We start from the raw sequence: 14,249 nt of genomic DNA, 5'->3' as shown, positions 1-14,249 counted from the left end.
ACCTTGGCAAAAAGGACAGGTATAAAGACCTAGTAAAATTACAGCAGCCTGCTATAAAATTACAGAATACACTCTGTATCCTGCAAAGCAAAGCTGGATATTGAGTGTGGCATCCCCAAACAAACTTGTGTCTCAGGAACTGTTCTCTCAATACCCTTTTCTCTCAGCCTGAGGAGCAGGGTCTCTGGAGGGCACTGTGGCTTGTTGCCTCAGCATCTTTTAAAAGATTGCCCTGACAAAAATCAGAGATTCAAAGTTCCATTTCCATTTCTTTTAATTTTTTTCTGTGCTTTGTTATCCCAGCACAGAGTGTCAAATCAAGATTTCATTCACAGACATTTATTTTAATCTTAAAACTATTCACTTTTTACCTTTACATTTGATGAATAAATACACACTGAGGTTCTGAATGCTTCATTCACAGAAGTAAATAAAAAACAACTTGACTTGCCCATAAATGCAAAAGAGACATCAAACTCATGTTTAGAGGAAGAAAACCTGGATATTCACGCATAGTTGGAAAAAAATATCTACAAGATCTTATTACTCCCACCTCTATGGTTTAACCAGAAACTTATCTTCTCTGTTTTCTCTCTGTGACTGAACATGAAACAAGGTCAAGAACAAATAGGTTGGTCCAGCTGCCCCTCGCAAACACTGTGCTGTGGTTTAACTTGGCAGGCAGCTGAACACCACACAGCCCTTCACTAACTCACTCCCCTGCTCCCTGTGGGATGGAGGAGAGAATCAGGAAAAAAAGTAGAAGTCATAGCTTGAGATAAAAGCTATTAATTAAGACAGGACAGGAAGAGAGAAATAACAGTAATGATTACATATGTATGTATATATGTATATATATTTACAAAAGAAGTGATGCACAAGCAATTGCTTACCACCAGCTGACTTATGCCCAACCAGCCTCTGAGCTGCAGCTGCCCCCCAGCCCATTCCCCTCAGTTTTACTGTTTTTTCACATGATGTCATAAGGTATGGAACAGCCCTTTGGTCAGTTTAAGTCAGTTGTCCTGATTCTGCCCATTCCCAGCTCCTTGTGCCCCCTTACTGGCAGGACAATACAATAAACTGATACTGGCTCTGCGCAGTACTGCTCAGCAACAGCTTACACATTGGTGTGTTATCAACATTGTTTTTCTCCTACAGCCATAACCACAATAGCATCATACCAGACACTGTAAAGAACATCAACTCTGGCCCAGCTGAAACCAGGACACAGTGCAGCACTAGCTACCATTACTCTTAACCTTATCGGCCTCTGGGAGTATACAGAATGTAAAAGGAAACAAGTCACAGAAAACCTGGCTTTGAAGGAGGGTAGAAGGGAACAAAAAGCATTTAATGATTTAATGATATCTTGGATGCCTCCCTGACGTACATAGAAAGATAACCATAGAACAACTGAAAAATGATCCCACAACTGAGCTGTCTTGCACTATGAATAAATCAACAGTCTTTGGAAACATGTTCAGTAGCCTCCTGAAAGCAGAGGAGAACATAAAGGATTTTTTTGCTTCATAAAACAACACCTCAAGCAGTAGAACTTAGGCTATTTTGTGTACTGTCTGAAGAGGCGGTCAGCATCACAAGAGCCATGCTGATTCTCGAGATGATTAAAAGTTCAAGTCAGTATTGTAGATTTACATATAAAACCACGAGACTTTTGTGAAGGCTTTCTTATGAATACCATACAAATTTAAATTACACATTAGGAACTTGAATACATTATTTAAATAGAGGTATACATGCTGTCATATTCCAAAAGAAAAATGGTTGTCAAGTTGTTAACTCTAAAACCGTTTCCTCCTAGTTGGTCTCTGTACTCTCAGCTGATCACTGGGTGTTTACACAGCAAGGCTTTATACCATGCATGGTGAGGTTTTGCCAGGGAAAGTAGTGGAGTTCACTGCAGGAAGTGCTGCATGTGCTTGTCCCTGTACATTCCTATAGAAACACACACTTTTTCTGACACCCCTCATTCCTCAATTGCTCCCTTCCCCAAATGAAATTTTATTTTCTTCCTCCACTTTGTCACTCGTGTACCAGAAAGAGGCAATCCCAAGACCACGGGTAATCACTGTCTGTGAGTGCGGTAGCACAATATGTGAATGGCAGAGGAGAGAAGCTGTATGAACTCCTAAGGTCTCCTGGCATTTATAAAGACTTTCCGTAAGATTTACTGGGTCTGTAAGTGTGTAATGCACCAAAAAAAGTGAACCTTGCCCCTTTTTTTCTTGCTCATTGAAGCTATCGCTCCTTGTCCATCAGGCCTCCATGAGGAGTTTAGAAAGTGGTGGGACGCTCTCACGCCCAAACCCTGCGCACTTAGCATATGAATGCTCCAGCGATTGTTTGAAGCAACAATTAGGAGGACACTGGATAAAGGAGGAAACTGGAGACAGCAACTAACACCTGTGAATCAGAACTTAAACAGCTTTCTTTTACATAATTAATTAAAGATGCAGGCACAATGCATACTGACTTGAAAACACAGTCCAAAGACAATACCCGTGCACATGAGGCCCTTTGCCTCTGCTTTCGGTTCTGCTGCTCACGTGGGAGGGTTGTTCTTTTTGTAGAAATCTTAGTCATGACTGAATGTTGCTAAGTGTTACAAGGGTGTTTTTTTGATGGGGAGGAAGAAAGTGAAGAAAAAAACATTGAAAAGGAATTCCAATTTCGTGGAGGTTGCCGATGAATTTATTAAAATACACGGACTTCAGATAGGTAGCAGAAAATCATTCTAAAGCACTGAAGAGTGCTAACCTTCCAAATAGCAATTGCGATTGAATGTACTGTAAGCAGTGCTACAGACTTGTTCTTATTAAAGAAAAATAAGTGGATGTTATACTTCTGTTTCATGAAATTGTATTTATTGCAGAATGTGAGCAAAATTCCATGGCATTTTCTCAAGGAGACAATCCATATGTGTGCTCATATGCAATTATTTCTTAAATGGGTTATATTGTGCCTCTTCAGAGCAGTATTTGATGAAACTTGTGAAGATATTATTACTCTAGAAATTACCAAAGAAATCTCCAATTTGCATATAATAATAAGTAGTATGGGGCACATTCTTCTATGTGCATGCATCAGCAGTATTGCTAGAATTATTCCAGCAAAGAGCACAGTGGTGAAGGTTATCCAGTAGTCAGAAAAAAAATCAATTTATACAGTGAGTTTCTCTAGAGAAAAACAATGTTATAAAAAGTGTCGAATATCTAGCTTTTCTCAGTAGGGTTTATGGAGATACACATACATTAGTTACAGTGCTGATGCTAGCCCGCAGTGAAATTTTTGAATATTTCTTCATTATTTTTAAATGGCATCAATAATATAAAGATAGAGGTAAAACTGTGAAGTCTAACTATACTGAAGTTGAAGTTCAGTTTTCCTTGACTTTCAAGTAATTTAGTCTGGTTCTTTCTGAAGGACATCACAGATGATGTCAAGTGTAAAGCTAAAAGTTGAGAACTGAAAAACAAACGAGATTCAGACAAACTGAAAAAAACACATAAAAAACACATTGTTTTGTTTGTGACCTTTATATGATACAATACAAATGGTATTTGTATTCTAGTCAACCATTCTCACCGTTTGAAGTTCAAAATACAGACTAAGTAAATCATATATCAGTAATTCCCACAGTGGTTATCTTCTTGGAGTTGAGAGAGTCATCTATATGTCATGTTCCTATTAGCCTCTATTTTTAATATTGTAAATTCATTGCTATTTTGCAGATTTGGTATACGGATACTACAGACAGCAGCGGAAGTTGACTGAAGAAGTTGATTGGTCATATACAGGTAAACAAAACTTTCTTACCAAAGAACTTACTTTGCTTTCATGTCTTCACGTTCATTCCTATAACTTCAAGAGCCTGTTTTGTGTATCTACCATCTACCATATGACTAAACAATTCCTGAAGTAAAATGTAGAAAATGGATTCTCAAAAATCATGGCAATTTTGCAGCGGGAGAGATTATGCTTCCTATGTCTGTGACTTCGGGAAAAAGCCTTAAAACCTTAAACTTGACACTTCAATGAAGGCTGGGACTTCATTGTTAGGTTCTCTTTTGTCATCTGAATACTTCTATTCAGGTAAGTCTGAAAAGCACACAGAAAGGCTGAAACAATGTGCAATGCATTTTGTGGGTGAGAATACACCCATATATTGCATATGAACTTCTGTGCTTTGCTTCTGGCTACTCAAGCATCCTTTCAGGCACCATGCTACTTATCCTAAAAAGTCAGTCATTAGGCAGTAAAATCTCATTTGCATGAGTAAGAAAGTTATATCCTTAAATTCTGAATGAGTGTTTCTTAATCATGGAAGAGCTATAGGAAATTTAAAATTACCCTCCTCGATTCTTCTGTATAAGTCAAGCCACTTCCAGTAATATTGGAAAGATATTTTTTTTTCCCTAAATGATACATGTATTTTACCCAGAACATAAAAATTGTCTTCCTGTGAATGTGTTTAGGCTCTTACATTTTTAATGATTTCAGTTATTGTTTAAATAAGGACTTCCAGATTTCAGTGTTTCATATATTTGTTCAAAATATGTTCAAGTAACTAAAGAAAATTATACCGTTCTTTTTCTTTCTTTCACTCTCTTTCTCATTTTTGGGATAGTTTTTATCTTCCAGGGTAAAACATATCTAACAAGTTTTGAGCCTAGAGAGAATTGAAACAAGTTAGTCATAAACCCTTCAAAATGAGATTTATAATGAAAACTCCCACTTACACACATTGTACGGCAAAACTCAAGCATAAAATCAATCATACAATATTCTGTGTCCAAAATCCATCCGTTTTTTAATATTGCAGTTAGAGAAGTGCAGAGATAAGCCTCCAGGATTACAGGTGACCAGAGGGCAATTTATGAGTTTACTTTAAAGAACACTGAATGAATTTTACATAGGACATCAGAGAAGGCTAACTCAGAGCATGCACCCACTGTGCAGCTGCAGCAACAGCCTCAGATTATATTTGCTGGGTATTCTGTATTGCTGGATGGCAAAACTGCATAGACTCTGCAAGCTGGAGAACTCAGACCTGCTGGCTCACTCCTGTAATATGTGAGATACCAGCATGTAGTCATCTCACTTTGCATGCCTCTCCCTCCTGATTTACTGCTGGCAAAGCCTTTCTCTTTAACCATACATATATACTCAGGTGCATACGGTGCTTGAGGACATAAAGTGTGAGGGCCCTGCTTCAGCACTTTTCATGCAGACATCTCCAGTTATAGAATCATAGAATCATAGAATGGCTTGGGTTAAAAGGGCCCCAAAGATCATCTGGTTTCTACCCCATGCCGTGGCCACGGTCACCAACCACTACACCCGGCTGCCCAGAACTACATGCAGCCTTGCCTTGATTGCTTCCAGAGATGGGGCATCCACAATCTCTCTGGGCAACCTGTTCCAGTGCATCACCACCCTCTGAGTGAAAAACTTCCTCCTAATATCTAACCTAAATTACCTGTCTTAATTCAAAACCATTCCCTCTTGTCCAATCTCTATCCATCCACGTAAACAGTCATTCCCCCTCCTGTTTATACGCTCCCTTCAAGTACTGGAAGGCCAATCCTTGCCATGACAGGACAAGGATTTTCAGAGCCTTATTGCAGGGCTACATATAAATCATGTACACAGTACCTAGGCACTGTTTTATGTGGTGTTTTCCTAAAATACCTTTGGATTGATTTATGACATAAACAGAGTACACAAATTCAGCTTTCTCTTAAAAACACAGTCTTCTTGAATTTGAAGATAAGTTACAACATTTCACATAACTGTGCCTCATTGCTCAGAGCACAAGTGCAAACAGTGTCAAGTACTCATATGTATAAATTTAATATTTTCTTCAATATATTCAGAATCCAGACTAGCATACTGAGAGTTGCCTAGAACCACCTGAGATGCCCGTGAGTATCTGAGGCACATGGCAGGACTTCAAGATTTATTGGGCAGTGTTAGTGGTGAATGGACTAGATAATCCTGGAGGTTCCTTTCCAACCTTAATGGTTCTATGATTCTATGATAACTACTACAGCTAACTCAGATCTACAGTTTTGAGACATAAGGCAACACACACATTCTGAATAGATGACCTATACTTTGTCAGTTCATCGCTTCTGTGGACACCACTTATATTTCTCTATTTTATAACCCACTCACTGAAAAACCTAAAAAATTAGCCTCCATGTGCCAGTGAAGTTTTATGAGTGGGCCTTGGGACCATGCAGCCATGCAGTTCAATCAGCTATGACAAGGAAGCATCTACCTAGCATGGTAAATTTATCTGAGTTTCAGCAGACTTCATTCATATCAAATAAGAAATGTCAAATGCATTAGTTATAGTAAATCAATAAACTTCTTTTGCTGTGAGCAAAAGTGAAATAGAACTAGAGAAATAACTTGAATTTCACCTGCTGAAATCATGTAATTTTTGAAGGTATATCCTAATGAAGCAATTTCACGTACTTTAACTTATATGACTAATCATCACATTTTGATTCTTTGGTAAATGTCTAATGATAGCATAAATGTTACTGGAAACATTTTGTATTATCTAAGAACTCAGCTCTGATCCACAGACAAAGCCTGCACTTTCAAGCATGATTATTTTTTTGTGTATGTGTTTCCTGACTTTGTGTATATTTGCACAGACAGTAGAGTATTAAAAATGTAGCCAGGGCAAGTGAACATTGTATTTGCATCCATTTTCTTCAGGAGAAATTGATTTTAAACTAGTCTACTAGTAGACATTACTTGAACAAACTTCTTTCTGTTTTTTCATTAAAGCAGTGATAGAAAGTATTTTTGATGACATCATGAATATTTTTAAATTGTCATATATTAAAAGTGAATTCAACCATTACTGTTTTTGAAAAAACAAGTGTACTGAGAAAAGGTATTTTCTCAAATCAGTTACATAGAAGTTGATAACCAGAGATCATTTAGACATTATTTAGCTCCACCACTAAGGTTAGGCAAAAGATGCCCCAAAGAAGGGTTCTTTTTTCAGTGCAATTCTTTTCGGTTGAGATTGTTACTCCTGAGATTTGAGTTCCTGTTGATTTTACAACGAACAAGTTATGTGGCTTAGGGTAAAACTTGAGCAAAATTCTATTAAAAGCAAGAAATTCTGAACAGGAATTGCAAAAACTGAATAATTTTTTAAATTGAATTATGCAAATGAATAGCATAGCCAGCTCAGTGTTCTTTGTCTCTTCACGACTATTAAGTTCACTTTGTGTTGCCATTAGTTATATGATACAATGAGCCACAATTGTCTTGTAGTCACTAGCTACTCTTTCCTTGACAAAAGGTGATTTTAATCTAAACTTCGGTGTCTCTTGAGTATTCAAAGATAATTTTGTGATTTGCTGGTATTGTTGTTTGTTTGTTTGTTTGTTTGTTTTTGTCTTTTCCTCCAAGCAAAATGTATCTCATAATTCCCTTTTTTCTCTGGGGGTATTCTGAATGTTAGAATAAGAATTACAGAATCACAGAATGGCCAGAGTTGGAAAAGACCTTAAGGATCATGAATCTCAATCCCCACCACATGCAGGGCCACAAACCTCTCCATTTCATAGCAGCCCAGGCTGCCCAGGGCTCCATCCAACCTGGCCTTGAACACCTCCAGGGACGGGGCATCCACAGCCTCTCTGGACAGCTGTTCCAGCACCTCACCACTCTCTCTGTAAAGAATTTCCCCCTGACATCCAACCTAAATCTTCCCTCCCTCAACTTAAAACCATTTCCCCTTGTCCTGCAGTTATCAACCCTTTCAAAGAGTTGATTCCCCTCCTGTTTGTGGGCTCTCTTTAGGTACTGAAGGGCTGCAATGAGGTCACCCTGCAGCCTTCTTTTCTTCAGGCTGAACAAGCCCAGCTCCCTCAGCCTGTCCTCATAGGGGAGGTGCTCCAGTCCCCTGATCATCTTCGTGGGCCTCCTCTGGACCCTCTCCAATGGCTCTCTGTCTTTGTTCTGCTGGGGGCTCCAGACCTGGACACATTATTTGTGTTTGAAATGATTCTTGAGGATCCTATGGTCCAAATAAAGCTGCACAAAGCTTGTTCAGACCATGCCCAACTGAGTTCTGAAATTCTCTAAGGAGTGAAGTATTGCAGCTGGGGCAATGTGCTCTACCTTTATTCTGAAGTTTTAATTTTCATTTAAACAGCTGCAATTTCTCTTACATCAACTTGCAACCATTGCCCCTTGCCCTTCACCTTTGCACTGCTTGTAGATGACCTTTACGTAGCAGTAGACTTCAGCCAGGTTTCCCCTTTCCCTGTTCTTCTCTGCACTGGTACAGACTCACCTCGAATAACATGTGCACATTTGGGCACCATAATCTAAAGACATGTTAAACTGTTAGAGAAAGTCCAAAGGAGGGCTACAAAGATGGGGAAGTGTCTAGAGGGTAAGGTATATGAGGAGCGGCTGAGGCCCCTGGGTGTGTTCAGCCCCTAGCAGAGGAGCTGAGGGGAGATTTCATGGCAGCTGCCTCTCCTCAAAGGGAGCAAAGGGGCAGCTCTACTCGTTGGTGACAGCGACAGGACACGGGGGAATGGCATGGAGGTGTGTCAGGACAGGGTCAAGTGAGGATTAGGGAAAAGGTTATTCACCAGAGTGTGGTCAAGCACTGGAACAGTGATCATGGCACTGAGCTGCGAGAGTTCAAGAAGAATCTGGACAACACTCTCAGAGATATGGTCTGATTTTTGGTGGAGCAAGGAGTTGAACTCGATGATCCTTGTGGGTCCCTTCCAACATGGGGTATAATATGATTCTATTCTTTGATCTCCAGCCTCAACAAACCCAGCTGCCTCAGTCTCTCTTTATATGGGGTATGCTCCAACCACCCAGCCATGTCAGTGGACCTTAGTTTGTCAATATCTGTCTCATGGGTTGGGGAAAAAGTTAAAATTGCACTCGGTATTCTAGATGTCACATCAGTAGAGAAAAAATAATTATTTTGCTGGCTGTACTGTTGCTAATGTAGCCTGGTATGTTATTGGCCTTTTTTGCTACAAGGTGACACTGCTGACTCACCCAAAATGCAGTGTTCATCAGGAAAATTAATTATAATCTTTTCAGATAATTTTGAATGACTGTTATATCTCAGTAGTAAAACTTGACAGTGTGTAGATGCTCTTCTGACCCTTGCACCAGTGCTATCCATTGTAACAATGCCTAAATGTAATGGCTCGCTGTTTTGCTCTGATGTTGAATGTTAAACTAATCATGTTAAACTAAAAATTGTTATCACTGTATGTCTAATTCAACACCCCCTGGAGATCTGCATACTATATTTTTCCACACTATTATCATTACAAAGGCAAAACCTTAGTTGACATTTGAAAGGCTATTTTTGCCACCCTGGGTTTTGGAAATTCATACTGATGATTTCAAGTTGTAGTTGCCTGCTGTTTAACTCTGAAATAAAAATGGCCTTATTTTCAGTGGTACTGAGAAAATGTAATTCTCTTCATTGTCCAAACAAGATTTAGTATTTTAATTTCAAATTTTGTTCTGTTGTATGATAATACTGTGGCAATTCTAGTGCACGTTCACTGCTCATAAAGTTTATGGGAAACTTGTTGCTCGTGTCCATAAACATCCACAGGTTCTCTTTGCTTTTCACTCAGCCTAAAAAGTAAGCATGCATCTACACTATCTGAACTGTGGCTCAAGAAAACAACTTTGACATTGGTGGCTGATTGTACTTATCCTGTAAGATGTCACCTGTTTCTATTATCCCAAAAATTAATACAGGTAAATTGAAATGTTTCAGACTCTCTTCTCACCCTTGCTCTGTCTTGCCTGTCCAAATAGCCTTATTACATAAAGATGGAACCCAGGACTGATGGACTGACTTAATAAACAGTTATACCAGACCAAAACAGGTCTCCAAGAAAGATCTGGCCAAAAACTGGTGAAAGATCCTGCTGTTACTCGCAGGATAGAACCTTGTTCTGGGGTTCATGATACACAATACATATTTTTTTCTTGCTATCTAGCTATCATGGCAGTATCAGCAGAAAATTGTGAGGAGAGTTGATCATTTTATCTCCTTCTATGAAATAAATTGCTTTGTGGTTTATATTCACAAAATATAATCAAGATTGATGTGCTGCATCTGTTGTGACAAATAAAGGAGTGTCTGTACTCTTCGGTCCTGAGTATTTCTTCTATAAAGGATGCAGTATAATAAATCAAAATAACATGCATTCTTTTATTAAGTCTTATAAAAATAGCTCTGCAGAGAATCTTTTTTTTTTTTTCAGTAGATCTTATGCTTCAGAGGCTGCCATACCTTTTCATGCATGAAAGCTCATTACTTATATTTACATCCCCCTGATCACGCAGCCACTCATGGTTCCAGTGTTTTATCATTAAATTCACAGACTTATTAATTAAAAAGCCTGTCACATTATTATGGGCTTGGGAAGGCTGATGATTCAGCAACAGAAATTACAGTGTTATGCATCTGTTCGCGTCAAAGAGACAAGCTGTACTCAATGAGTGAGCTACATGCTAACTGCAATGACCATAGAAAAGTGAACTTTCAAGATATTTCAGTTTACTGACTCAACAACACAAAGCATGTTATTCAACACAATAAGAAATCTATTCAATATATTTATGGTCAGACCTTTGAATTCACATGAAGTGCTATGGTCTCATCGGCGGTCTCCATTCTTTCTGATCAGGAGAGATGATCTTTGAGCTCTATCACAGAATCAGAGAATTGTAGGGGTTGAAAAGGCCCTCTGGAGACCATCTGGTCCAGGCCCCCTGCTGAAGCCTGGTTCCCAACAGTAGGTTGCACGTGAAAGAGTCCAGGCAGGGGAAGGAGACTCCACAAGCTCTCTGGTTGTGTTCCTGTGCTCTGTCACCCTCAAAGTACTTTTTTTTTTCATGTTCATTTGGATTAGTTTGTGATCGCTGGCCCTTGTCCTGTTGCTGGGCACCTCTGATAAGATCCCCTCAGTCTTCTCTTCTCCAGGTTGAGCAGCCCAGGTCTCTCAGCTTTTCCTCAGAAGGGAGGTGCTCCAGGCCCCTCATTATCTTTATGTCAGCTGAACTCTCTCTAGTAGTTCTCTGTCTTTCTTGAATGGGGGTAGGGGGGGGAACACAGAACTGGATGAAGTACTCCAGATGTGACCTCACCAGAGGATTGCTAGGAGGAATGATTCAGTTGATAGTTCTAGGATAAAACTGCATGGAAGACTTGCAAAGATCTTTGGAAGCAGGGAAGGTAGGAAAAATGAACCCCAAATTAATGGACCTTTTAAAGTTGTGTGCACGCGGGATAGTTATGAAGAACAGCATGTTGGTATTCATATTTAGCATCTCACTGGAAAATGTCTGTCAGTAAAGATTTAAGTCATCCGTTTTCCAGTTTCCTGATAAGGCCTGTTCCTTCCCTCATTTCTTTCTTTAAATGCTATAAACAAATAACCCAGCTGTGTCATTTTCAGAAATTGCATGTCATCTAATTCTGAGCACCAACGAGATTATTCAAATGCAGGAGAGCCCATTTCTGAAGTGTAGAAATCAAAGCATGTGGTATTTGCAAAGTGTGGCACAGCTGTTTTGACAAGGTCTGACCGAGGGTCACAGAGATATAGACTGCCTACTAAGTAAATGTGATTTGAAATGGAAAGCTTTTATAGAATTGTTGTCTTTGGGAATACACTGAACTTAAAAAAAAAAAAAAAAAAAGCAGATTACTGATTTCTCACAGTAGGCTACAGCATGTGGTTAAGCCTCTTTGCCCTTCAAAAGGATCATAAAAGTATCCTCATCTATATACTCCTGAATCATTTCTCATTTACAAGCACATTCAATCTGTGCTGAAGTGGGAAGGATATGTGCTTCAGGACTGCTCACTTCCAGCACAGATGACTACTTCGATATCATCATCACTACATATCAAGGTGATTTATGATTTCTGAATTTTAGAGCCCTGCAAGTGGTTCTTCAAGAGATTATGTTTTCAGAAGGCCTTGTGTTACTCACCTGCTACAGCCCTCATGAACATTTTTACTCATAGGGGTTTTCTACTGTGTTTATATCAGCTTTTTTTTTCTTTTCTATTGAACTCAAATCCAATTCAATATGTGAACTTTGCTAACCTACTGAATTAAGGGCAATAGCTATTTCTGTGCTACAAATTTGAAGCCATTTGTGACCTAGTTTTTCCATGGGTCAATTGGGGTTAAAGCAGTTTTAAAACATATATGTGTACTGTAATACATCTTTTTTTAATGAAACAATGTCTTTTTGAATTTTCTTTTCAAATCCTTTAGATTGTTGGGTTTTTTCTTTCACAGAAAAAATAATTTTTCCATAACTTTTCAGGATGAGGAACTATGGAATCCCATCATCAGTTTTCTTTTGGAGAAATTGACACTTGCTAGAAAAAAAAACCCTAAACCACTGAAAAATTCTGATCTTTCTAAAATTAACTTGTAGAAAAGATACTGTCAGGACTTCCTCTGTACAGTGTAAATAAAGTTACCTTCAGAGACAAAAATGCACTTCTTCTCTTTGGCTACATATTCAGAGCCAGGCCAGTTGGTAGCTTTGTGGCAGGTCTTCTGTGCAGCGTTAGCATGGTAGTTACATTTCTTTCCACCTGCTCACTGCTGCTCCATGGGCCATGAGATTGTGAAGGTGTCAGCGATAGCTAGTTCAGGCTGCAGGCTTGCTGAAAGCAGTAGTAATTCATGTCAAGGAAGATAAATAAGCAAGAGGCAGAAATCATTGCTAATTGTACACAAAATACTTTCTATCAAGAGTCTCTGAGGAATGTTGTGTGGTGTTTATTTGTATACACTTGTTTTATATGCAATACCATGACTTGTATTGGCACATCAGCACACTTCTTGAATTAAACAGGAGAATTATACAGCTTAGTTATAATGGAAAGATTCACTCTGGGAAGTTTTACCTAAGAAGTCTATGCCTTGTTTCTCTTTAACGGTAACAAGTTTTCTGCACCACACTGAAGGAATCATAGATAACTCTAGAAGCTGCTTGCATCCCAATTAGTACATAATTCCAAAGTAAGGCTCAATGCCACTGCATTTTCCCTTGACTTCACAGCCTTTATTCCCTCTGCCTTTATTCCGTGCATGTGGTATGTATGGAACTGCTGTGAACATTCAGATGCATCATGTCTCATGGAAAAAGTCCTGCTGGAAGCTGTCAAGATCTGAAACTGTTTCTTTGCAGCAGAGTCCATAGAGTAGCTGTGCTTCCACCAGATTTGTCAGCCTGGCTGTCCCCTCTATTTTGTAGTCAGAATTGTAGTTCTGTTCTAATCTTGTGTTTCAGCTTTTAAAAGTGCAAAAAATTCTTTTTGCAAAAAGCTAGATCAGAGCATCTAGCTGCACAGAACTTTAGCCAGTTCCTGCCTGTTTTAGCAGTTGTGTTCTCGACTGACTGTATCCTTCCTGCAGAGACCTTTTTCTGCTCTCCTGTAAGAGATTGCTTTATAAGAATTAAACTGTGGCTTAATCCAATATTGCCTGGCAGTGATCCTGTTTTAGGAGCCACAGGAACAATTGATTGTCTTCTTCCACACATTATTATAGATGCTGTATGTCAGAGCTAAGCTGTTTTCTGTCTGAACTGGTGTTTCTCTGTCATTGCCCTCTCTGTCACTGAGCTTTATCTGACAAAAAACTGTCTTAAGCAGAGAAATTTTTAAAAGGTGGTTACAAAAAAGAAGACATTAAAAACGTAAAAGCAAAGTGTATGAAATGCAGGAAAGAGAAAGAAGAATTATTTATATATATATTATAAGGATATTATATATATAGGATATTATATATATAGGATATAGGAATTATTATATATATTATAAGGATATTATTATATCCTTACCATATAAGGACTTGGAGATTTATCTTAAACTTCCAATGTCTCCTAGCTATGTAAGGAGTCAAATTTAGGACTTGGTTGCATGGTCACAGACTGACAACAATTATTTTTACTGACTTAATGAAAAAAGAAAACACACAACAAAAAGCCTGCCTCGCATTCCCTGCTTCATTAACTGGAAGGAAAAAATTGAAAAAATACTGCCTGCCACATTCATAAAAATCTGCACCAGTGGTGGTGACCCACTGTTTCACAGCTGTTACAATAACATAATTGCTAGGAAAGGGTTGCTCACACAGACTATCTTTCATCGGCCTGAG

General features: G+C 38.8%; 1 protein-coding gene across 2 annotated transcripts in view; it reads left to right on the top strand.

The window, feature by feature from the left end:
* Positions 1-14,249, top strand: part of PTPRZ1 (protein tyrosine phosphatase receptor type Z1) — a 133,131-nt gene that overhangs the window by 33,371 nt on the left and 85,511 nt on the right. For both annotated transcript variants that reach the window (XM_042816179.1, XM_042816178.1), the window contains exon 2: positions 3,756-3,821. In XM_042816179.1, the coding sequence (XP_042672113.1) occupies positions 3,756-3,821 (66 nt within the window). The remainder of the gene's footprint in view (positions 1-3,755; positions 3,822-14,249) is intronic.

Source organism: Centrocercus urophasianus, unplaced genomic scaffold, assembly GCF_019232065.1.
Source record: "Centrocercus urophasianus isolate 14NV4802_14NV808 unplaced genomic scaffold, USGS_Curo_1.0 seq_15, whole genome shotgun sequence".
Lineage (NCBI taxonomy): Eukaryota > Metazoa > Chordata > Aves > Galliformes > Phasianidae > Centrocercus > Centrocercus urophasianus.
This window is presented reverse-complemented; position numbering and strand designations above follow the sequence as displayed.